At 41.5% G+C, this 24903-nt stretch overlaps 1 protein-coding gene across 1 annotated transcript in view; it reads left to right on the top strand.

Annotated features, from left to right (window-relative positions):
• The window catches only part of SHISA8 (shisa family member 8), a 74201-nt gene that overhangs the window by 45402 nt on the left and 3896 nt on the right, over positions 1 to 24903 (top strand). Inside the window, exons 2-3 of the mRNA XM_060777140.2 lie at positions 14252 to 14379; positions 24094 to 24243. Coding sequence (XP_060633123.1) covers positions 14252 to 14379; positions 24094 to 24243 — 278 coding nt within the window. The remainder of the gene's footprint in view (positions 1 to 14251; positions 14380 to 24093; positions 24244 to 24903) is intronic.

Raw genomic sequence — 24903 nt, forward strand, 5'->3', positions numbered from 1 at the left:
ACTCAGAGTGCTTCTGTGAGTTGCCCCAAGTCCCTTTGGGGAGATGGTGGTGGGGTACAAATAAAGATTATTATTATTATTGTTATTATTATTATTATTATTATTATTATTAGTCACATATTTTGCTTAATGATGTGGATGCAATATTTACTGGAACAGAAAGGTCTCTAAATAAATTTACAATCGGCAAAAGGAATAGAGACTTCTCACCACAGTCCCCCCTCGGGGGTGAGAAGGGTGGGGTACAAGTGTATTAAATAAATAAATAAATAAACACATGTCAGTATTGAAGGAGGACCATCTTATGATATCTAATGTCAGGATCTGCAAGCATCAAGTCACAACCAGGTGCCCTTCCCCCAACACATGAATGAGATTTAATTTTCCGCTTGTTTCCTTATATCTATCCTGACATTACACTTGCATGTAAGTCAGCAGTGCAGTTGCCCCAGGGAATGAGACTGATTGGCTGGCTGAGAACTGTCTATTAGAGGAATCCCATCTCTTATAAAAGATGTCCAGCACTACATGTTTGGAGAGCCATGTCTTAAGGCTCTGTGCAAAGGAACATAGCTAAATCTTCAGCACACTAAAAGTCTGGGGAGACAAAACAGAAAACCTCCCTGAAGGAACCAGCCATTGGAAAGAGACAAACAGGCAGGCAAAGGAAGCAGGCTGATTCCTTAGTCTGCTTCCTTTGCCTGCCTGTTTCTCTCCAAACCTGAAGAACCAAGTGAGTGCAACTTCACATAGCCACCAGACTTCTGAGGTCCTCCTGAGATTGCGGCATGTCTCGGTTACTTCTCTATGAATGGCATGTTCTGCTATAGCCATTTAAAGCATATTTCATACCACTACAAACCGGCATTTTTGTGTTGTGTGACTTCAAGTCCCTTCTGACTTATGGTAACCCTAAAGTGAACTTATCACAGATTTATAAGAGGTGGGCGGACTTGCTCAAGGTCACATAGTGGGTTTCCATGGCCAAGCAGGAAACTGAATCTTGTTTTCCAGAGCAGTAGTTTGACAACCAAATCACTATGCCATGCTGGTTCTCATTTCATCCCTTGGGACTCAAGACAGTTTTCAAGAGAATAAGAACTACATGTAGAAAGCTGTCTAGATAAAAATGTCACGAAATGGCATTAAACTGTCTGTAGAACTGAAATATTTCAAAACATCCTCATTTAAAAACTAAGGTGTATAAAGATTCTATTCTTTGCCTGGAAATGATTGGGGAGGTTTTCCCATGGTATAGTCAAGAGAGAAATGTTTCACAAGTCTGCTCAAGACGTTGATTTAATTAGCTCAGTAAACATTCAGGCAGGGATAGAAGAAGAATACAATATAAAAGTATGAAATGATATAACAGTTCTGTATAGGGCTGATGTCTTGAGAAACAGTGCTGACTCTAAAAATGTTGGCTGCCACCTCGGAATCTGGTGACCTTTTACCAGCCCTCTCCTTTCTTCCCTTTGCCCTCCATCATACACAGAACGTGCCACCCAAGAGAATCAACTACATGCCATTATGTCAACCCCTGTCAGTAATGTGTCCTTCATGTTGCCCTTCCTTGCCAACAGTCCTGAATTTATCTGGCAGTGGTTCACTAGAAAGCTTTGACTGGCTTCACCTCTAAGCATGGAGGCAAAGGATGAGGGCAATGCCATCTTCCACTCTTGGCTATTTAACCTGTCTTTTCCTTTGATATCCACTATTTTGCCTTCACCTAATTTCTCCTATTCCAGTTCTTTTTGCTTATGTTTCTGAGATGTATGGAGAGGTGTGAGGAGGTATTGCTCTGCTCACCAAGCAGAGCAATATGGCTGGTCTCCCAACCTTCTGACCACTAATGTGAGTAAACTCTGGTCACCCAACCTTCTGACTGCTAATGTGAGTAAACTCTGGTCTTCCAAACTTCTGACCACTAATGTGAGTAAACTCTGGTCTCCCAACCTTCTGACCACTAATGTGAGTAAACTCTGGTCTCCAAATCTTCTGACCACTAATATGAGTAAACTCTGGTCTCCCATCCTTCTGATCACTAATGTGAATAAACTGTCATCTCCCAATCATCTCACTACTAATGTGAGTAATCATATTAGTGGTCAGAAGATTGGGAGACCAGGATTTGATTCTTCAGCCATAGAAACATCCAGGGTGATCTTCTATGAGACACCTTCTCTCAGCCTTAGAGGAAAACAATGTGTCTTACCCAAGCTGACCCAATGGGTTTCCAAGTCCAAGCAGAGATTCAGACCATTGTCTCCAGAATATCAAAATCAAAGTGGAGAAGCATTGCAAGGCTGTTAGAGGAGGCAAAGGAAGGTGTAAAAGGCACGCAGGAGTGAGCAATGTGACAACAGAGAGCGAGAAACAAGGAAGCGGCACCCTGTGAGAAGGTGAAGTGAGGTGACAGAAGGATTCAGGGGAATGGAGAGTGACTGATGTGAGCCACAGAGTACAAATAACAAAGGGACTTCATGGCAGGTTTGCTGAGAAGTCATGATGACCCAAGGCCACAGGGCGAATTCCAGATTCCAAGTCCATCACTTTAAACATAATCGCTCGGGGCTGGTTCTCTCAGATCAGCTGTAACTGTAAAAAATGAGGGCTGAAGGAGAAAATGCAACCATTAATGTTCTGAAATGTAGTGAGTCCTCCACATTTATAGGTTTGACTTTGTAGATTTCATTACACTATTAACACAATATTTGTTCCTGGATTATAAGTGTCATTTCCTAATTGGTTCTATCATAAAAACATGGGGAAAGTTTATTAAACTGTAAAAACTTTATTTTTGCAGGAAATCTGCATATTTTGCTATAGTTTTTCAATGAATATCTCACCAAGTCTCAACTAATTCAACATAGTTTGTAGCAGCCACAAAAACCCAATTTCTAGAGTATAATAACTACTTTCAGTGTAAGTGCCACACAATTAAAAAAGAATAACACTTTCAAACCAGGAACATGTTTTTTTCAAATTTTGTTACATACTGTTATTCACAGATTTGATTAAAATGGTTTCTCTGGGCAACTCTATTTCTCCAGCGGATTCTATGGTCAATTTTCTGTGGATATTGACCACAGAGTCACACTAGAGGACTAAAAGGTTCCTAAAGAGATATCTTTTCAGGTAAAACAAAAAAGTGGAAGGGTTTGTTTGTGTTTTTCCCACTTTTGCAAGGGCCCTGCATTCCTAATCCCAATGAATATGGAAGATGGAATGTATCATGCAGACTACAGTAATTTACGGGCTCTTTGGTGGCACAGCGGGTTAAACCACTGAGCTGCTGAACTTGCTGACCAAAAGGTTGCCATTTCAAATCCAGGGTGCGGAGTGAGCTCCTGCTGATAGCCCAGCTCCTGGCAACCTAGCAGTTTGTAAGCATGCAAATGGGAGTAGATCAATAGATACCACATCTGCAAGAAGGTAACGGTGATCCATTCAGTCATTCTGGACACATGACCTTGGTGGTGTCTACAGACAACGCCGACTCTTTGGCTTAGAAATGAGATGAGCACCAACCCCCAGATCAGACACAACTAGACGTAATGTCAATGGAACCTTTACCTTATAGTGACTTACAACATTTGCATTATCTGCATAATAAGATTAAAATAAGGTGCCCATATTTGTTTATGTTGATCATGAGAGCCCTATAAATGATATGGCTATCATGGTTACAACCTTCACAGAATCAACTTTAGTTTGAATAGAACAAAAAAAGTAGAACTTTATTTACTGGAGACTGGAAGCGTATTGTTCTGTCGCGCGCTGGGCCTGTAATAGCTGTACTTTTCTATAGGACGTATACTTTAAGCCCAGCGGGAAGCCAGGGGCGCCTCAAAGAGAGGTTCTCAGGGATTTTTCTGAAGTGATGGTCTTTAGAGTCTTTAATGAAACAACAAAGTCTGAATTATGGAACAAAGAACAAATCTTCAATGGTTCAAACAACACTTCAAGGCTTTCTTAGTCTAGTCCTCAATGTACTGGCACCTGTCTTTGATTAACTGTACTTTCTCTGTAGGAAAAACCCTTTTTAACCTCTCCCAGGCTGTTTACTATCTATGCCTCATTGGTGTGGGTCCTACTACCGATTCCAAATGCATCTGGGTATCGAGTAGACCTACCAGCCGAAGCTTGAAGATATTTCAGCTGGTGTTCTGTGGATCTGTAGTGCTGTCCTCCCTCAGAGAATTCTTTGAGAACTTCAGGGCTGTTTTCCCTCTGTTTGCTGTGAGGCTAAGAGGCTGTGAACTCTCAGCCAGAGTCTTGGGGCCTTTTCCCTTGAATTTCTGTTTCTGTTTCCCTGGATGCTACTTTTCCCTGGATGCTCTTGAGAAAAGAAGCTTTTCTACGGGACGAGCTGGTCTCCATCCTATAGTTTAGCTTCCTTATGAGAGACTGACCAAAAATGGCTCCTTTCCCTCCCAGAGCCCTGAACAAGGGGTGGAACCAAAGCTTAATTATGATGGACAGTAGGCCTGCCCTATAATTGCAAACAGATAACCGAAAGAAAATAAAGTTGGAGCTCCTGGTACAGCCATACCAGCACACATATTTTTGTAAAGTACTAGAGCCTCATGGAAGAGAATACTTAATAGAAAATAATACCAGAACATCATAGACTGGAGCCATGGTATTTAATGTGGTATCAATAATTTTGCAATGGGAAAGGGGCCCATGGGCCAAGTACTGTATAACAATGCTGCAATTATTCCTTATTATGTTTATTGTTGTAATGTTTTGGCATATGCCAGGCATTGAATATTTGCCCAGACGAGATAAGGTGGTCTAAAATAAATGTTGTTGTTGTTGTTATTATTATTATTATTATAACAACTCTTAAAAGAACCCACATTTTGGCATGAAGCCTTTCTCAACATGCATGGAGGTCGCATACTGATGTAACTGGATTGCACTATGGCCATCAGGCAGGTTGTTTCAGGATAGGAGGAACCACCTCCACATTTACATGACTCTGCAACCATCTCATGCTTTCAAACCAAGCTTAATCATGTTGTTTTTTTGTTTGTATGTTGGGGTTTTGGACTACATAACTCAGAATCTTGGGATCTGTAATCAAAAAAGGTGTATTTGCCCACCCTATGGTTTTATTCCCATTGTTTGCAACAGTGTGTTACGTCCCTCAGCAAACTGGGGTTCCAGTTTATCAGTTTGCTGCAAATAAATCCAACAATCAAATCATCTCCAGAAGGAAATTTCTCCCCTTCAGAAGGCAAGAAATTGCAGTGTCTGTTCATATAATATTTATCACTTATTTTTATGTGATAAATAAAGAGTTTACTTTTTACTCTCATCCTTGCTGCATTTTTTTATTCCTCCATTTCTTTTATATCACCAAGATTTCTAGCCTCCCCCTTTTTTAAAAGTAAGGCAGCTTGAGTGGTTTCACGGACAGGTAGTGTATGAATAAATATATAATTTGAATGTTCCTTCACTTCTAAAAACAACTTGAACAATACATTCTATACGTAATAAACTAAAATAGCTAAGGTAGGCCATAGCCCTCTGTCAGACATATACATAATGGAAGTTTTCTTTCTTCAAACAAGAAGCAAATTGTGGTGGCTTACCTGCAATCACATGGTGTACCACTTAATTCAAGGAATTAACGAGACTCCTACAACCCCACCATAGTCTGAGGAAAGGTAGGGAGGGACCCATTAACGCTGGTGACGCATCTGGCACCGGTTGCCTGGCACATTTGCAGCATTTTGGATGCTGCCTTCTGGAGCTCCTCAGGTCCCTGTGTGGATACCTTCCCTGGATCGGTCTGCTTTAAACAGAAGGGCCCTTTAAACCCACATCTATATCAGAACTTGGACATTTTACTTTTTAAAGCCATATGTTATTGTTACCTGTTGATTCCCATTCCCACTCTTGTTCCTTTTGCCAACCCCTTTTAGGTTTGTTTTGTTTGTTTGTGGGTACGTGTGTCAGGAGTGACTTAAGAATATGCAAGTCGTTTCTGATGTGAAAAAAAATGGCTGTCTGCAAGAACGTTGCCCAGGGGATGTCAGGATGTTTTGATGTTTTACCATCCTTGTGGGAGGCTTCTCTCATGTCTCCGCATAGGGAGCTGGAGCTGAAAGAGGGAGCTCATCCACACTCTCCCCAGATTCAAACCTCCAACCTGTCAATCTTCAGTCCTGCCGACACAAGAGTTTAACCCATTGCGCCATTGGCGGCCTTTTAGGTGACATAATATGTGAATAACATATACAGGGGCAGTTTTTTAAAATCAGAGTCCTCAGAAGTTCTGTCCTCTCTAAATCCCATGCATCATTTGGGATCATAGCTATAGGGGACAAGACGGAAGCAAGGGCACTGATCCATAAGGATTGTCGTGTCCCATCTCATCCCATGTCATGTTTCTACTTCCTCCTAATTTATTGGAGTCAATACTTATTTATTTGAATTATATGCCACCTTTCTCCTAAATGAGACTGAAATTATTTTGCAACGCTATGATGCCTATGCGATTACATGAGAATTATTTTTATTGCTTCACTCTCATTGCCTCATGAAAACCTGCTATAGAAGGGACAAACATGAATGCTCCCCTCCTTTCTTCACCCGAAACATTAGCTGTGTGAGATGCATCTGGCTGCTTTGCCAAGCTAATAATATTCGGAGAAGCCTCCTGGAAATGCTAATAGCCTCGCAGACAAGGTGCAGGGGTTATTCGTCCTCTGTATATCTTGCATCCAGCACAATTCCTGGGAGCAGAAAATGCCACCAGAACCGAGAGACAGACATTATTACTCAGCTTACTTCCAGTTTCTTCTATCATGAATCACTGTTAATTAAAGGGGGAGAGGGCAACCTAGAATCATAGCATTGGCAGGGACCTCCAAGATCTATCAGATCCAATCCCTTGCCAGTGCAGGAATTCACAACGCAGGATCTGGATCCAAACCGTGTAGGACTTTAAAAGTCATAACTAACACTTTAACTTCTGCCCCAAAATAGGCTGGTTTCCAGTGAGGCTGTTTCTACTGGGAAGAAATACTGGTATAACCAAGAGCCTGACCACAGGATTTTGGACCTGCTGAAGTTTCTGAACATTTCCCTAAGGCAGCCCCATGTAGAGGATGTTACAGTGATCCAATGTCCCTGTAGCCATTTCTGACATCTCCAGGAACAAGCACAGCTGGCAAATTGGTTTAAGCTGTGCAAACACAGTCCTAGCCACCAGGCATCCAGGCTCAGATGGAAATCTGATAGAAGAGCATGTCAAAGCAACAAGTCTAAAATGTCAGGGGCAAGTGTAACCTCATTCATCACAGGCTCAATCCTTATTCCCTGATCTGTTTTATGAGTGACCAGGAATACCTCTGTCTGTCTGGATTAGGTTTCAGTTTGTTCACCTTAATCCGGTGCATTACTGATAGCAAACATGGAGCTTGTACCTAAATGGCTTCCTTGACTAAAGATTCAAAATCTGATATTCCGGCGTCCTAAACACTCCAGCCACTACACCATGCTAGCACTATATGATTATATATGAATTTGGGGAATTATTTTTAAAAATAAACAGAGAACAAGAACATCTTTCCCCATTATGTTTTCAAGTCTACTGACCAGCAACAGACTTAGAAATTACGTTTCTACCAAAATACTTATTTTGTTCCATTATACGTTAACAGGATGGGTTTAATTTAGTTCTTGTGGTTCCCTTAAGTATAAATATCCCTTATTTAGCTGGCACTCAGGGGCTTGCAGGACTACATGACATGCTGTCTGTGCCGCTGTGTTACCCCAGGCGCCTGTGTGGGCACTGAGCTGTACATGTGCTGTGAGTATTGTTAGCCAATACTGGAATGCTCACTCCAGCTTCGCCTTAGTGGGAAACTTACAACTGTTTGGTCTGCTGCCCCTAGTTATTTCCTCCTGCCCAACCTTGCACATAATGAGGAGTATAATCTTCACACAATGGCTCATTACAGTGAGGGTCTTGGCTGTAGCTCCAGCACCTACCTTTGTGCAACTGCTTGTTGGTATGGTACAAATAAGCCAGCTTGCAAATCAAGTGTCACTGAGTTTTTATAAATGCTTTGACAGGATGTTTTTAACTTACATAGGGAAACAAACACCTCAAAGTACAAAATGATTGCCAGGTGAGATCCAACCCTCTTCCCCTCTCTTGCCATGCTCTGCTCTCCAAAAACAGTATCCATACCTCCTTTGTTCTGTGCTGTTTTAGGCTCTCTGTAAAATTCTATGGCTTGTCTCCTGTTAGTGACCTAAGATAGCATTATATCCAGCCCACTTTTTAGGCCTTGTGGAGGTCAGGATTCTTTAATGACTCTGCAAGATCCAAAATCCTGCCCAAACCCACCTTTTGAGTGATGTAGCTCTTGTCCTCCAAAACAACCTTTTCCATGTTGTTAGAGAATGTGGGGATTATCACAGACATGTCCAGCTATTTTCTTGTTGCTGGACACCCTGGAAGGCCCAAGATCCCCACGAATGCTTGCTGTAGTACATCAAGCTACAGGAAAATAGCTAGACACATCTCCAGCAGCCTCCCACTCTCCAAGAACTCAGAAGTATCTGTTTTGGGAGAGGGGTGCTTCATTTTGAATGTGGGATGTGGGAGTAGTGGGAGTCACAGCTATGGAAATATAGATATGTGAAAGATATAGTACATCTCCTGGCACAGGATTCCAGTTTATATTTTCTGATCTAGACCTGTCACTCAACAGTGACAAATGCAAGATACTCCACTGAGGCAGAAAAAATGAAATGCAAAGATACAGAATGGGGGATGCCTGACTTGACAACAGTACGTATGAAAAAGATCTTGGAGTTCTTGTGGACAACACATTAAACATGAGCCAACAATGTCATGCGGTGGCTAAAAAGGCCAATGGGATTTTGACCTGTATCAATAGGAGTATAGTGTCTAGATCCAGGGAAGTCATACTACCCCTCTCTTCTGCCTTGGTCAGAACACACCGGGAATCACACTGTGTCCAACTCTGGGCACTGCAATTGAAGGGAGAAGTTGACAAGCTAGAATGTGTCCAGAGGAGGGTGACTTAAAGATATGGGCATGTTTAGCCTGAAAAAGAGAAGGAGACATGATGAGGGCATGTATCAACATGTGAGGGAAAGTAATAGGGAGGAGGGAGCAAGCTTATTTTCTGCTGCCCTGGAGACTAGGACATAGAACGATGGCTTCAAACTACAGGAATAGAGATTCCAACTGAACATGAGGCAGAACTTCCTGACAAGAGTTGTTCAGCAGTGGAACTCTCTGGCCCAGAGTGTGGTGGAGGCTCCTCCTTTGGAGGCTTTTAAGCAGAGGCTGAATGGCCATCTGTCAGGAGTGCTTTGAATGCAATTTTCCTGCTTCTTGGCACGAGCTTGACTGGATGGCCCATGAGGTCTCTTGCAACTCTATGATTCTATGATTTCTGGGGAAAGCTATTTTTCCAACCATGAAATCCCTGTTTCCTCAGTCATCATAGCCAGTGGCCAGGCTGGCAGAAGAAATGGTTTAAAAAGTCACTTTTCCCAGTATTAATAAGTCCACATTTACCAATGTGATGAGAATGTAAAAAGAGTGCATGTGTGGGTAAGTGTGTGCATGTGTATATATAATACTGCTCCACTCCGTGCCCCCAATTTTGGTCTACCAGAAAGGAAAGAGATTCGCTGGAAAACTCCATTCCTGAGGAAGAGTCAGGACATTTAGAAATGTCCCTTTGCATCAGCGAACAGAGAAACGGGATCATGAACTCCATATTTAACTTTAGAATAGACAGAATACTCCAGATTAGGAATAGGAAATAAAACAACTTAATCCCCTCATACTGTTGTGATAGACCTATAATTTGTGTTAAGAGGCAGTAAGTAGCTTCCATCCCAATCCTACCATATGCAAAATGGGTTCAGTAGTATCACAGTGTAACTCATAATAGTTACGACACAGAGCGGGTTTAGTGAGACATCAGGCAAAGCTCATAATATCTCTCTTGAGTCCCACTGTCATTCAATATGACCTGTAGTAGGAGTGACACATAACCTTCAACTGTAGCAAAGTATACAATGGAAAGTTTAGTTGTTGTCGATTTGTTTGGTGTGTGAATAAGCTTTCACATGTTCTCACCCATGGGACATTTCCACATTTCACAATAATCGTGTCAGGAAGAAAAACATGCATGCCAGTAGGCATGCCTTAAAACCACTGAAATTGTCCAGTTTGTTCAGGAATCACCCGCTAGGAAGCTAACACCATCTGGCTTCTTTCTGTGTTCATCTGCACGAAGACAGATCCATTTGTTATGAAATAGATGCTGGAGCTGCACTGTCCCTCATGCGTGCCCATTGGCCAGGAGCTCCTGGGAATCACAGAGATGTTCCTCATGTTTCAAATGCAAATTTGAAACAAATGATAGATGTTCCAATATGAAGGTACTTGCATTGCACACTGAAGATATAAAAGAGATTGTAGGAAAAGATATAAGAATCTGCAAAAGGTTGCATATAAGCAGCTCTGCTCTCTTATTCAGTGCCGAAGTACGTATATCCCATGATAAATGCTTCAAGGCTTTATCTTATCCTCTCTTAAAAATATATCACAAAAGTTGCTGTCATTTTCTTGGCAGGCTATTCTGGATTTTCTGCAAGGAAAATCCAGGAAGTGCTATTTGGCAGCTGATTGAGAATCCTGGTTTCATTACAAGTGATGTTACTGTTCAGTACTTTTCTCTGTAACTTATCTTTTATTTATTCTTTCATTGGCAGCTCTTTTGCTTGATTTTCTTTTTTTCTTTGTTATAGTTCCTGTTTCTTCCATTTCTTCTCATCTGATACCTATCCGCCATCTCCCTGTTTCTCAGCTTCTTTTTTCTTGCTTGTTATGGAACTGACGCCCAATTGCTCCTAAAGTTGCAACTATTCATGATTTGTTTCTCTCTGGATCTTTTCACCTTCTTCTCTCACTAAAACCTGACTTCAGCTGCCCTCTGCTTTGGAGGACTCTCTCCTCAAACAGGTCACCTCGGGAATTGGGGAGATGGAGGATGTCTTGTATTCCCACCTACAATTACCCTCATGACCTGTCCTTTACAAAGGCTAAACCCAACTGCCGCTCCTCTTGGGCTCTTCTCTCACAAACACATTTTTATTCCTATCTCACCCAGGTTTTTAACCTTTTTAACTTTTCCATATTTTATCTCATACATCTGACCAATCCTTTGTGTTTGATTTTACTATGGTATTTTATACTGTTTATTGTATTTGTTATTTTATATATTTTGTTATGATGTATTTTTGCTGTTTTGTGTCTAATTATGTTGTATTATTTTGGGCTTGGCCTCATGTTAGCCACCCTGAGTCCCCTTTGGGGAGATGGTGGTGGGTTATAAATAAAGATTATTATTATTATTATTATTATTATTATTATTATTATTATTATTATCTAGCTTGGTGGTTCTCAACCTTTTGCCCTCTGAGATTCTCAGTCTTCCTAATGGCACAACCCTTAAATACAGTTCATCATGTTGTGGTGACCCCCAACCATAAAATTATTTTCGTTGCTACTTCATAACTGCAATTTTGCTACTGTTATGAAACATAATGTAAATATCTGATCTGCAGGATGTATTTTCATTCACTGGACCAAATTTGGCATAAATACCTGATACGCCCAAATATGAATACTGATAGGGTTGGGGGGGATTGATTTTGTCATTTGGGAGTTGTAGTTGCTGGAATTTATAGTCAACCTACAATCAAAGAGCATTCTGAACCCCACCAATTATATAATTGGGCCAACCTTCCCACAAAGAACCTTCACACCTCGAAGGGACTCACTGGTGTGAGCCTCCCTCCAGCCTCACATGCTCTCCCACACCCCGCACATGTGCACCACGCTGCCAGGTGCCAAGCATGTTTGTTCTCCCCTCCCTGCTTGGAGTCTCAGAAACAGCCCTCTTGTTAACTGAGGGGCCACCTTAGAGGCTGGCCAATCACAGCACGGGGACAGTTTTTGGAAGGAGGATTTGTTGTCTGTTTCCAAAAAGGAAGAGAAGGACAGGTGGAGAGATCTTCAACCTTCTATGCCAAAGGGGTTCCTAAGACCATTAGAAATATATGTTTTCTGATGGTCTTTGGCAATGTCCCTGAAACCCCCTGGTGACCTCCCCCTCCCCCCCCCCCCGAGGCCCCAACCCCCAGATTGAGAAATGCTGCCCTAGGTGTTTTGGACTAGGTGTTTTACCAGCTGTTAGGAATTGCGGAAGCTGAGATCCAAAACACCTGGAGGACCAAATGTTGGGAACCATTGAGCTCATTCAGTTTCTGCTTTCTCTTCTTAGAAGGCCCATGCTGTGAGACCCTTTTCTTCTTTGCACCTTTGGAGTGTTATCATTTACCATCCAGTTGGCCCATTTTCAACTTTGGTTTCTGCTTTTGATTCTTGGTTGACTCTCTCAAGTGACATCCCTACTCTTATTATGGGTGATTTTAATATTCATGTGGATGATTCCAAAGATGTCTTCAATTTTCTTTCTTTATTGTCCTCTTTTGGACTCGAGCTTTGTTCTGATTCATCTCCACACTCCCTTGGCCATTGTCTTACTCTTATTAAGAATTGTTCTATCTCTTGTTTTTCAGTTACTGACTTTCCTTTGTCTGATCATCATCTTGCTTCTTTTGCACTTGTTCATAATCCACCTCCGCACTATTCTGTTGCTGACTCCTTTTGATAGCTTCATTGTGTTAATTCTGAAGCCATATCACAGGTCTCTTCTCTGTCTTTGGATTTGTCTACACTTGCAAAGTAAATCAGGTACAGTGCAAAGTATTTTTCCCCAGAGCTGCTTGGATTCTCCCTAGCTCCACATTTACTTACAATACACTGCACTGACATTTTACCTGCCCAAACTCAGATCAGGACCATTTTGTTTTCTCTTTCTCATCAGAACTTCAATCTACTCTTCTGCTGAGACCATCAGTGAGGAGAAAGATCAGGGCCTCACCTTACAAAGGCAAATAAGTTGTGTTTTTCTCTTTCCTCCTTTACCTTCCTTGTCAAATACCTCCATGGAGGAGCCCTGCTTGTGAAGTTACTTGCTCAACATGCGATCAATAGTATGGAGGTTGATCAGACATATAGAAAAAACGTATGTGGGGAAAAAACCTCTAGACCAGTGGTTCTCAACCTGGGGTCCCCAGATTTTTCAGCCTACAACTCCCAGAAATCCTAGTCAGTTTACCAGCTGTTGGGATTTCTGGGAGTTGGAGGCCAAAAACATCTGGGGACCCCAGGTTGAGAACCACTGGTCTAGACCTATACAATGAAAAATAAGCAAGCACCTCTCTAATCTGAAAAATAAAAGAGTGGCTGCCCCTCTAGTTAACAGTTTTCTGGAAACACAACATAAGATGTGTGGTTACGAGTTCTGGAGAAAATTGCCAATAATAATGAAAATCACTAATTAAAGAGGTTTAAATGAAGATTTCAATGTACAGTCCTTAATGTAAAGATAATGGTATATATACAAGAAGCAAACTGATGCAACACTAAAGGTAATTAAATCAAATAGCACTGTGCCCAATTCCAGTGGAAATCATTGGTTCCTTTCTCCTGATCATCTGGGATTGTATATAATTTTTTTTAATATCAGGAGCGATTTGAGAAACTGCAAGTTGCTTCTGGTGTGAGAATTGGCTGTCTGCAAGGACGTTGCCCAGGGGATGCCCAGACTTTTGATGTTTTACCATCCTTGTGGGAGGCTTCTGTCATGTCCTCGCATGGGGAGCTGGAGCTGACAGAGGGAACTCAACCCACTCTCCCTGGATTCAAACCTCTGACCTGTCAGTCAGCGGTCCTGCCGCAATGGGTTAAATAATGTATAAATAATAGACATGTATCAATGTACAATGATAGTCTCTAGTTCTTTTTGCCTTTTAATCCAATTCTATGCAGAGTAATTCATACAGTTCCAGAAATTTCTATTTAAAGGTATGCTCATGGTCATGTAGAACTATGTAATGTTTACATTTTTCAGGAATATAACTAATTTTGTGTTGTCATTTATAATATGCTTAATATAATTATATTTGTTGGCCTGAAGAATTCCAACTTGATAGATGGCAAAATGCATTGGAGTTCTTACAAAAATAAATAAACAAGTGACCATCTATCAGCATCCATTTTGTTTTGTCATAATGGTGTTGCTTCAATCTCCTTCACATCCTTTTCTAGGACACTAACAGATCTCCTGAAGCAGCCAGGACATGGTCCATCTGATCTCTTGCCTGATGGCCACATTGGCAGTGTACAGGTCCAGATAACTGATGGCCTTTCTCGCGGATCTCCCAGGAATGGCACCGGTAAGATACTAACTCATTACAAGGACATCACTGCATGTTTGATGCTACCCCGCAGTGTTCTCACAATTGGAATAGTGACAACGCACCATCATGATGACTGGAAGCATCTCGCAGCTGCTGGCGTCATGCAATTGCAATACTTCAGGTGTGCAAAGCCACACATTTGGGTGGGCGTTGCAACTCTGCCCTCCCACTCTGCTGCTTCCCCCTTTTTCCCTTTTTATTTTGAAGGCACTTTGTGCTTGCCTAGAGGGAATTTTGTTGTCTAGGGGACACTGGCTATCTCAAGCCAATGACAGCAAAAGCAGAGCTCCACTTGCAGAATACTTGCATATATGTTTGAGCATTAATGTTCAGAGAATAGTGTGCAAATAAGCATTGTGCTTGTGATGGCTATGCATTGTGCCACAGCCACAAGCCGCTTAACTGGAATGGAAAAGGCAACATCATCCAATGCACAAAATTAGAGTAACCTACGTGGTGTTTGACTACAGCTCCTAGAATGCCTAACCACAGTGGTTGGAACTTCTGCAACTGAAGTCCAACAACATTTATGGAGCCAAAGTTTGGACCTATTTGATCAGAGGTGTATTATAAAGCCCTATTTATTTATTCATTTATTTATAGTATTTATATTCCGCCCTTTTCACTCCGAACGGGACTCAAGGCAGATCACAGAACACATACGCGGCAACATTCAATGCCGTTAAACAGACAGGACAGACAACAGATAGAGGTATTCTGTCAGCTTCGGCATCCTGGAGGTTGTGCTTTATTCAGGCCACAGAGGGGTGCTGTCACTCCATCCTCTATGACGAACAGCCTTGATCTTTTATGGATCTTTTATGGTGCCGTAAAAAACCTTCCTGCTTAAGTGGTGCCTAATTTCCCTATTCACAGCTCACAACTGTTTTCAAACTGCTTAGGTGGACAGTAAGCTGAGTTGAAGGTCGGGTGCTCACTCCGACCTGGTCTTCAAACCTTTCGATTGGTAAGCTGTATTGCTGCTGGTGATTAACCAGCTGTACTAAAGCCTGGCCCTATATAATTATGTGCAGACTATTTGAAAGACTATCCTCTCACATAAACCTTCCTGGGGAGTCTTCCAGTCTTTGGGGAGGGCTTTCTCAGCTTCATGTCTGGCAAGGAGATAGGAAATAGCCTTCTTGGTGGCTTTTGCTTGACCATAGTACTTGCTCTTGATTTCCCTGCACACATACACATATGTATTCATAGCAGACAAAGACTTTTGTATTTAAATAACCTCCAGCTTTCAGCCAGTTGTGGTGAAATGTGCTGTGCTTAAATATGTTTTTAATTTTTAAACTAATGTTTTTATTATACTGTTATTTTTCAATGTTTACATTATATATTGTTTTAGCTATATTTTAGCTGCAAACTGCCTTGTGTCCCTTATTGAGAGAAAGGTGGGAAATGTATTAAGATAAAAACAGCATAGATGCACAATGTCTTTTGAGCTGCGGCTTTAGAAAGCATCATTATGGAAATATCCTTTGTCTTTCTAGTGACACTAGACTCTTGGCTGCTTTTTCGCTGTCATACGCTGACATATTTACCCCTGTAGAAATGGATCTCAAATGCATAATTAACAGACAGTCTTTACACACACACAGTGAAGAGCATTTTCTCAGGGGGACAATGGGAAGCAACAGCCCTTTGCCTGAATCCAGCTCAGCTGCTGTCCTTGGGGTGTGGACACTGCACAGGGGCAATGGGATTTCTCTGGGGAGGGGAAGGTTGCTGGTTATTGTGGGAACGGATAATCTCTGACCCCCTGCTTTGTTAGGTGACAAGGTGTGAATCAATCACAGTGTACTGTGTTGTCGAAGGCTTTCATGGTTGGAATCACTGGGTTGTTGTGAGTTTTCTGGGCTGTATGGCCATGTTCCAGAAGCATTCTCTCCTGATGTTTCACCTGCATTTGTGGAAGGCATCCTCAGGGGTTGTGAGGTTTGTTGGAAACTTGGAAATGGGATTTATATATCTGTGGAATCTTCAGGGTGGGAGAAAGAACTCTTCGCGATCGCATCTTCCCTTATGAACGAGAACGTACCCTGAGATCATCCAAAGAGGCTCTGCTCTCGCTTCCGCCACCGTCTCAAGTGCAGTTGATGGAGATGAGGGAGAAAGCCTTCTAGGTGGTGGCCCCCAGGTTTGGGACTCCTTCCCTAGGGAGATAAGACTGGCCCCAACCTTGTTCTCCTTCTGGGGAGAATTAAAAACCTGGATTTCCGTTGTGCCTTAAATTAGGCAGTTTCATTAGAGCATTATCTTGACTTATTCTATATCCAGCCCTTCTATTGTTCCTCGTCATTTGTTTAAGTTATGCCCCCTGTACATCTGATCCCCTGTACATCTGATCTCTGCACTTTTCATTGACTCTTTTAAAGAATTATTGCACTCATTGAGCCTGATCCTAGCTATGACTTTACCTCAGCCACATTGTTTTTATGATGTTGTTTATGATTGTGTTTTGTTTTATTGTTTTATTATTTCATTAATTGATTTAATGTGTTTTAGTTTATCTGTGATTTTGGGCTTATCCCCTTGTAAGCTGCCCCAAGTCCCCACGGGGAGATGGTGGTAGGGTATAAAAATAAAAGTTACTTCCTTGTTTATTGTTTATTGATGTACTGTGGGCTTGGCCTCACGTAAGCCGCACCGAGTCCCTTGGGGAGATGGTAGTGGGGTATAAATAAAATTATTATTATTATTATTATTATTATTATTATTATTATTATTTACTTACTTGTCTGTTCAAGGTAGATGTGAATGTTCCAAGTGGCCACCTTGATTAGCATTTAATGGCCTAGCAGTTTAAAGGTCTGGCTTCTTACTGTCTGGGGCGGGGTGGGGGGGCAAGAGTTCTTTCTTTCAACCTGGACTTTCCACAGATATTTAAACCCCATTTTCCTAGGACGCCTGCTATAGATGTAGGCGAAATGTCAGGAGAGAATGCTTCTGGAACATGACCATACAGCCCAGAAAACTCACAACAACCCAATCACAGTGATTAGTTGAGTACATGGTTTATTTATTTATTCATTCATTTATTTCAGATATTTGTACCCCTCCCTTCTCATCCTCGGGGGGGGGGGGGTTGAGACTCAGGGTGGCTTCCATCCGGCAACAATTCGATGGTGGTTTCTTCAGATGCACCACCATATAAATATAGAGGCACACACATTCCCCAAAAACTTGATGTACAAAACCGAAAGGGGAGGGGAGGGGCTGACAGATAAAGGAGCATCTTTTCTCTGATTTTTATGGAGTGTGTGTGTGTATGGGGGGGGGAGAGAGTTTGCTACTGTTTCTCTTGTTTCCTTTGTACTGTGACTCAGTTCTGCCTTGGGCAGAGCGAGTGCTGCTGTCTCCTCCTCTCTCGTTTGCCCATGACACTTGTCCCAGTTTAAATACAGATTTCCTCGCTCCTTCTTCTCTCTTTCCCCCTCAGAGTGCCCCCTCCCCATCACCTTTGAACATTGTTTAACTGAAGTAAGAGCTGATAAGTGTCATTCGCTCAAGGGGCTGGAGGATGAAATCTGAGCTGTAACCACGTGGACAGCCACTGCCACGAGTATTATTATTTACTTCTAACACAGTCATGCTTCAGAAGCCTAATTAGGGCTCGGACATCTTACCGCATGCATTTCGTAAAGTCGTTGCTCCTGCCCTAAAGGTTTCACCACCCAGCTCTCAGCCAGTGTCAGGTGGAGGAGATTTAGGTGGGAATGGAGTGTTACAACATAAAAGCATGTTAACGTAGCCAGGCAATCTTCCTTTATTCAAGAAGCTACCTGTTATTCTGTATTTTAATGAATCCTGGAGAATTTTGGAGAGTAGAAAAGGCCTCTGATGCACAAAGACTTTAGAAAACTTCAGTTCCTTTCTTTTTATTATTTTTATTTCTTCTTTTTGAACTATTGTTTAATAAACTCTGACATTTTAAGGCCAGATAAGCATGACATTTTCATCACATGGCTTGGCCTTGTGTGCTTCATTTTTCTTCAATTCATAGCTAGGGGATAGAATCAAATGAGGGCCATGGCCTTGAACAGGGTGCTGGCTCACCACCGTCCCTAAACTGTCATCCCACAAAACATTAATGCACATTTACACAAATGAACATACACATAACACCTTTTGTTTTCAATGCTGGATTTTAGAGGTGAGACTCATGTGATGTCAGTGTCGTAGGATTCTGGAGACCAGTACTGAAATTCCCCATTCAGCTATGGAGATCCACCTAATGACCTTGGGCAAGTTACATTCTCCCAGTTTTTCAGAAATTCAATGTCAAACTTTCTCATGCCAAGAAAACACATGATTAGGGAAACAGTTTGAAGTTGGAAACTTCTTGAAGGCATTCAACTACATTCATGTGGCCTTCCAGATGCTTTTGGACTGCAGTTCCCAGCAATCCTCACCACTTAATTCACTAATTTGAGCTGCTGGAATTTAAGAATCCAACAATACCTTGAATGTTTTATGCTTCCAATTCCTACTTTATTGAAAAGTTCTCATTAAATCAAACCTAACTGACCTCCTAGGGACAAATTGGGTATAAATAAGGCTATCGTCGTCGTCGTCGTCGTCATACCCTATTTGTCCCAAAGGAGTCAATGAGGTTTGATTTAATGAAACTTTTTCAATAAAGCAGAAATTGGAAGCATAAAAACAAATAGGGTATAAATAAGGCTATCATCATCATCATCATCATAGGAGCCCTTGGTGGCGCAATGGGTTAAACCCTTGTGCTGGCAGGACTGAAGAGCAACAGGTCAGAGGTTTGAATCTAGGGAGAGTGCAGATGAACTCCCTCTGTCAGCTCCAGCTCCCCATGTGGGGATATGAGAGAAGCCTCCCACAAGGATGATGAAACATCAAAATATTTGGGCATCCTTGCAGGCAGTCAGTTTTCTCACAACAGAAGCAACTTGCAGTTTCTCAAGTTGCTCCTGACATTTTAAAAAAATCATCATTATCATCATGTACACTTGGAAAGTACCAGAAGCAGGGCTTTTTCTATTTCTGCCCCTGCCTTATTGAATTCCTTGCCTCCCTATATGAGAGCCATGAGTGACTTAGGGCCTTTTACTCTAGCACTTAAGACCTGGCTTTTCAATAGAGCATTTGATCTATGTTAATCATTAATTTCTGTATGTATGTATTTTTATCTTTTACAATTTAGCTTGTAAATCGCCTAGAGCATCTTGAATGGAGGGCGATTAATAAGTAATTAAAGATGATGATGATGATGATGATGATGATGATGATCAAGCTCCTTCTACTCCTGCCTATTGCAACCTAACACTGGAACACTCCTTTTAGCCAGCATCACGCCAGAGTCCAATGATCCAATAAAAGAATGTTTATTAAAGATGGCATATAAAAGGGGCAAAGGATCAAATCCAAAAGAGACAGTCAGGGTATAAAATGCAATATGCAAACAAAACAAAAAAAACAGGGTTCAGTAGCAGTAATCCAAAAATGACAGGTTAAACACCACAACCAGGTAATCCTAAATCAAAGGATTAATCTGAAGGTATATTCATGAACATGAAAACAGGAACCTCTCTAGAATAACTTCTTCAAAGGTACATAGGCACAAATAGGAAAATGAAACAGGAATCTTAGCAATACAGAAACCATGAACTTGGAATCATGAACATGGAGACTGAATCCCCATTAGCCACACTATCTCCTCTTAGAGGCCAGAACCAAACCACTTAATTTAAGCCTGCTGGACACCCATGACATCATGCCTAACACACCTGGACTTCAAAGTCTTATCGTTAATTCTCTGAGAATATCTAGTCTGCCTGCTTTTCATGCCCTGCATTCTCAAGTCTAATCTACACTCCCTTGAAAACTCCTCAGCTTCCCAAGGCCTTTTCTCAAGGGGACTGGTACTTTCAATTTCCCCTGTGAGGAATTCCAAACATCAGTCTCATCTGCCTGCTATTCTTCCAGAACACTCACAGACTCCTCATTTTGGAACCCATCATCCTCTGAATAGTCAGAAAAATCCTCTGCTGCTTGCCAGACTACAATGCTGCCCCAATGCTGGACATTTGTGTCCCAAAAAATCCATTACATGATGAATAATCTGATATATTTCAGGCATTAAATACATCTTTCAACTGTTCTTAATTTATAGTAGTTGCATCTGAAGAAAAGTTCTGGTTTCTCTTAAGATTGTATACATATTTCATCCTTTATAATGGTGGTAGTATCTCATAGTACCCAGTATAACAAAATGATTTGGATGTCAAACTAGCACTCAGATCAGGATTTAACCATGAAAACCCACTGGCTGAGCTTGAGCCATCACATGTTTAGTACAAGAGAAAGACAATATCAAACCTCCTCTGGATAAATTTTGCCCAGAAAATTCTATCATATGATCACCATGGCTTGAAAAATACACAAGATGCATAAGAACAAAGTAACTTCTCGTTTCTGTGCTAATCTTCCCCTGCCTGCTGCCTTCTTAAATGTTGGACTCGGTTGGAGTTGGACTGCAAAATATCTGGAGAATACCACACTAGGGAAAGTTATTTTATGTGAACAAGTTGGTTGGAGTTATTACATTCTGTCTGCCTATCCATCTAAGTTGCCAAGGGGGTTGAACAGGGCAATTTAGTGGCTGAGTTGTTGCTACTTTTCTACAAAGTAAGAAACTGGAAATTGATGCCCAACTTCAGCAGCATCTCAATAGGCTCTTGTGATGCCTTATCAATAAAAGAATAAAGATCTAAAGAACCCTATCCAAAATAACAAAAAAACAAGCATATGTCTGAAACACAATTATCATACTATTTGATATTAATATCTAACTAGATACGCTTGTTAAATGTAAATGAATCAACAGTTAAAATATTCCCCCCTTCCAAAGCTTGCTGAAATAGAAACATTTATAGAAGATGAGATTCTACCTTGCTCAGATAGTCTTTGTTGTCCTTTGTATTCCATAACTATATCCATTTAGTACTTCATCTGCTTTCCCTTTTTCTCTTGAAAAGTAAAATCAGAGCTGAGCAAAATCAACATAGCAATGATGATCGAAAACATGCAAATGTGAGTAGATCAATAGGTACTGCTTCAGCAGGAAAGTAATGGTGCTCCATGCAGTCATGCTGACCACATGACCTTAGAGGTGTCTATGGACAACGCCAGCTCTTCGACTTAGAAATGGAAATGAGCACCACCCCCCAGTCAGCCACAACTAGACTTAATGTCTTGGGAAAACGTTACCTTTACCTTAAAGATGATACTTTGCCTGAGAGTTCAGGCCAGGAATCTCCCATTTTCATGACAATATTTTGAATCATGAGCTCTCTAATATGATATATCATATAGTCATGAACATATGAATATCATATAGTCATCTCACAATGATGATGATGATACTGATCATAATATTAGGGGAGATGGAGGAACAGTCAATCATATATGAATGCAGCAGTCAGTGGAGAATGATGGTGTCCATTGCGGAATAGAAAATGAACTTGAATCTTCTTCTGAAATTTAAATGAGGTTATTCCTCCCTTTAAAATACCTTTAGACTCTTGGGAAGCTTCTTGGAAGTTCAGCTAAAACACAGATTGAATTCTCCACCCTACTGGCAAAGGAGTCACCAGCCAACAGTGACATTAGCTTAATCCAAGTTCAGTGTTCAGACAGTTCTCGAATAAAAGGGAGCATGAAACTACATTATCTTGACAGTAACAGGTAATTTTGTTCTGACACTGTGAAAATAAAGCCTATGGTGTATGAATCCAGTGTTAGTCTTGGCCAAACAGAAAAAGTTTTCCTTGCAGTTGATCAGTTTTGTGTCTCTGATGCTCACTGGATTCCTTTCTTCTGTGAGAGGGGAATGTTGTCGTGCAGCAATCAGAGAACAAAAACACTCTCAACAATGTGTATACATTCCAAAGGAGAGTTGAATCTTCTGACTTGTTTTACAAACTTATTTACTTAGGCAATACCTCATAGTCCGATGATGATGATCCTCCAAGTGATGTGTCTTGCCGGTGGATACGTAGGTGACTGTGGAGCCCTATTGTTGACCTGTATGTTCTCCCACAGTGAGGGCATTGGTTTACAGGTGGAAGGCAGTCCTGGTCGGGGTTTACTTGAAGTGCCTTCCTCTTGGCACATTTCTCTCTTTCGCCCTCCATTTGTGCCTCTTCAATTTCTACAGCACTGCTGGTCACAGCTGACCTCCAGCGCTCAAGGGCCAGGGCTTCCCAGTTCTCAGTGTCTATGCCAAAGTTTTTAAGGTTGTCTTTGAGCCCATCTTTGAATTTCTTTTCCTGTCCACCAACATTCCATTTCCTATTCTTGAGTTTGGAGTAAAGTAGCTGCTTTGGGAGACGGTGATCGGTCATTCGGACAACGTGGCCAATCTAGCAAAGTTGATGGTGGAGGACCATCGCTTCAGTGCTGGTGGTCTTTGCTTCTTCCAACACGCTGACGTTTGTCCACCTGTCTTCCCAAGAGATTTGCAGGATCTTTCGGAGGCAATGCTGATGGAATCGTTCCAGGAGACGCATGTTTTACAAATGTTTTCTAATGTTCAGGGCCTGCCCAGCCTGAAGTAAAGGTTGAGATGGTTCAACTCCATTCCACACACAGAAGCTGACTAGACTGGCAGTTGAAACTAAATTTAACACCAGCAATGAGAAAAGATTTTTCACCACACCTTGAGTCAACCAACTGGTTAAGGAACTGAACACCAGGTTGTGTGAGATGTCCAGCAGTGTTTACCAAAAGAGGGAAATTGCAAAAAAACAAACAAAAAAAACCCTGACATCCCTGCCCTTCCCAGCATTTGTTACTTGAGATGATTTCCCCAGTCTGCAATATGGCAGGTCTCTCCTGAAAAATTATTTGAGATCAGACAGCATCCTTACATTTCAAATAGTGTAACCATTATGATATTCTAATACCTCTAGATTACAGTTGTATCAAGTGTAGAATGCCTGAGGGTGCCTTGGATTGCAAGAAGATCAAACCAGTCCATACTCAAGGAAATAATGCCCAACTGCTCACTGGAGGGAAGGATATTAGAGGCAAAGCTGAAGTACTTTGGCCACATAATGAGAAGACAGGAAAGCTTGGAAAAGATGATGATGCTGGGGGATATGGAAGGAAAAAGGAAAAGGGACCAACCAAGGGCAAGATGTTATCCTTGAAGTGACTGGCTTGACTTTGAAGGAGCTGGGAGTGGTCACCGCCAACAGGGAGTTCTGGTGTGAGCTGGTCCATGAGGTCACAAAGAGTCGGAAGCGACTGAACGAATGAACAACAACAAGTGTAGAATGGAGACATACATTTGTAAATTAATTGTTTTGCAATTTCCGCCCCTCACCCCCCAAAAATTGTATTTGGAGAGCCCAGAAAGTAGGTTTGAATCTATTAGGTCTTTTCCTAATAGATGTATTGTTATTGTCGTTTTCCTAATAGATGTATTGTTATTGTCGTTATTGCTTGCTTAACTTATTGATTTGCTATGTTTTCTACTGTTGTGTTGTTTTTACTGTATTGTGTTTTGAGGCTTCGGCCTGTGTAAGCCGCATCGAGTCCTCCGGGAGATGCTAGCGGGGTACAAATAAAGATAATAATAATAATAATAATAATAATAATAATAATAATAATAATTTTCCAACTATTGCTTTATTCTTTCAGACAAGAACAACCTGAACAATGCCATCATCAACCCTTCCACAATCCCTCAGATTGGGCTGCCGCATTCACACAACAACCGGCTGCAGATGGCAACCACCATACCGCATCAGGCGCCAGACTACACCAAGTACGCAACTCTCAAGGCTGTAGGTATGTAGGTATCACCCTTCTCCAAGACCCACCAGGTGCAATGAGATCGGGGTGTGCTCCTGGACAGCTGAGAAAACTTGGTTCAGCTTCTTGAACCTTTCTCTCCCGGCACACACCCACGTATTTCAATTGCCATGCTCAAGGTGATATCACTGTATTGTTGCTGACAGTTAGTAGCTGCTAGATTTCACTAAAACCAAAGGGAGGGGATCAGATAAGAAGAGAAGAGATGGGGACAATGGCAATTATAGAAATGATTGAAAACACCTGCTAGAACGAAAATGTAGTAATTTTAGAGAGATGAAAAAGGCATGAAAAAGGAGGGGGGTATAGAGGGCAAACTGAGTATGCTTTTAAGCCCAACTGTAGTGGGGGTGTTGAATACAGAGCGGATGACTAACAGCTATTCAGAAAAACAATTTAACGTGTATTAGTTGCCCTTTAACACATATTAATCACCCCATTACGCACATGCAGGAGTGGGTTTTTCTTCACTCTTTTCAAGTTTTACGAGAATTAAGCCATGGGTGGTTAACTCACGGCAGGGATGGCACAGATTGTACAGGCAGCAGCTAGTTGTCATGTCCTTGGTGAAGGAGTGGGGAGCGGGGGACTTTGATGTGGCATAACAGAGGAGTATAACACACACAGCCTTTCCAA

This window comes from Anolis sagrei, chromosome 5, assembly GCF_037176765.1.
Source record: "Anolis sagrei isolate rAnoSag1 chromosome 5, rAnoSag1.mat, whole genome shotgun sequence".
NCBI classification, from domain to species: domain Eukaryota; kingdom Metazoa; phylum Chordata; class Lepidosauria; order Squamata; family Dactyloidae; genus Anolis; species Anolis sagrei.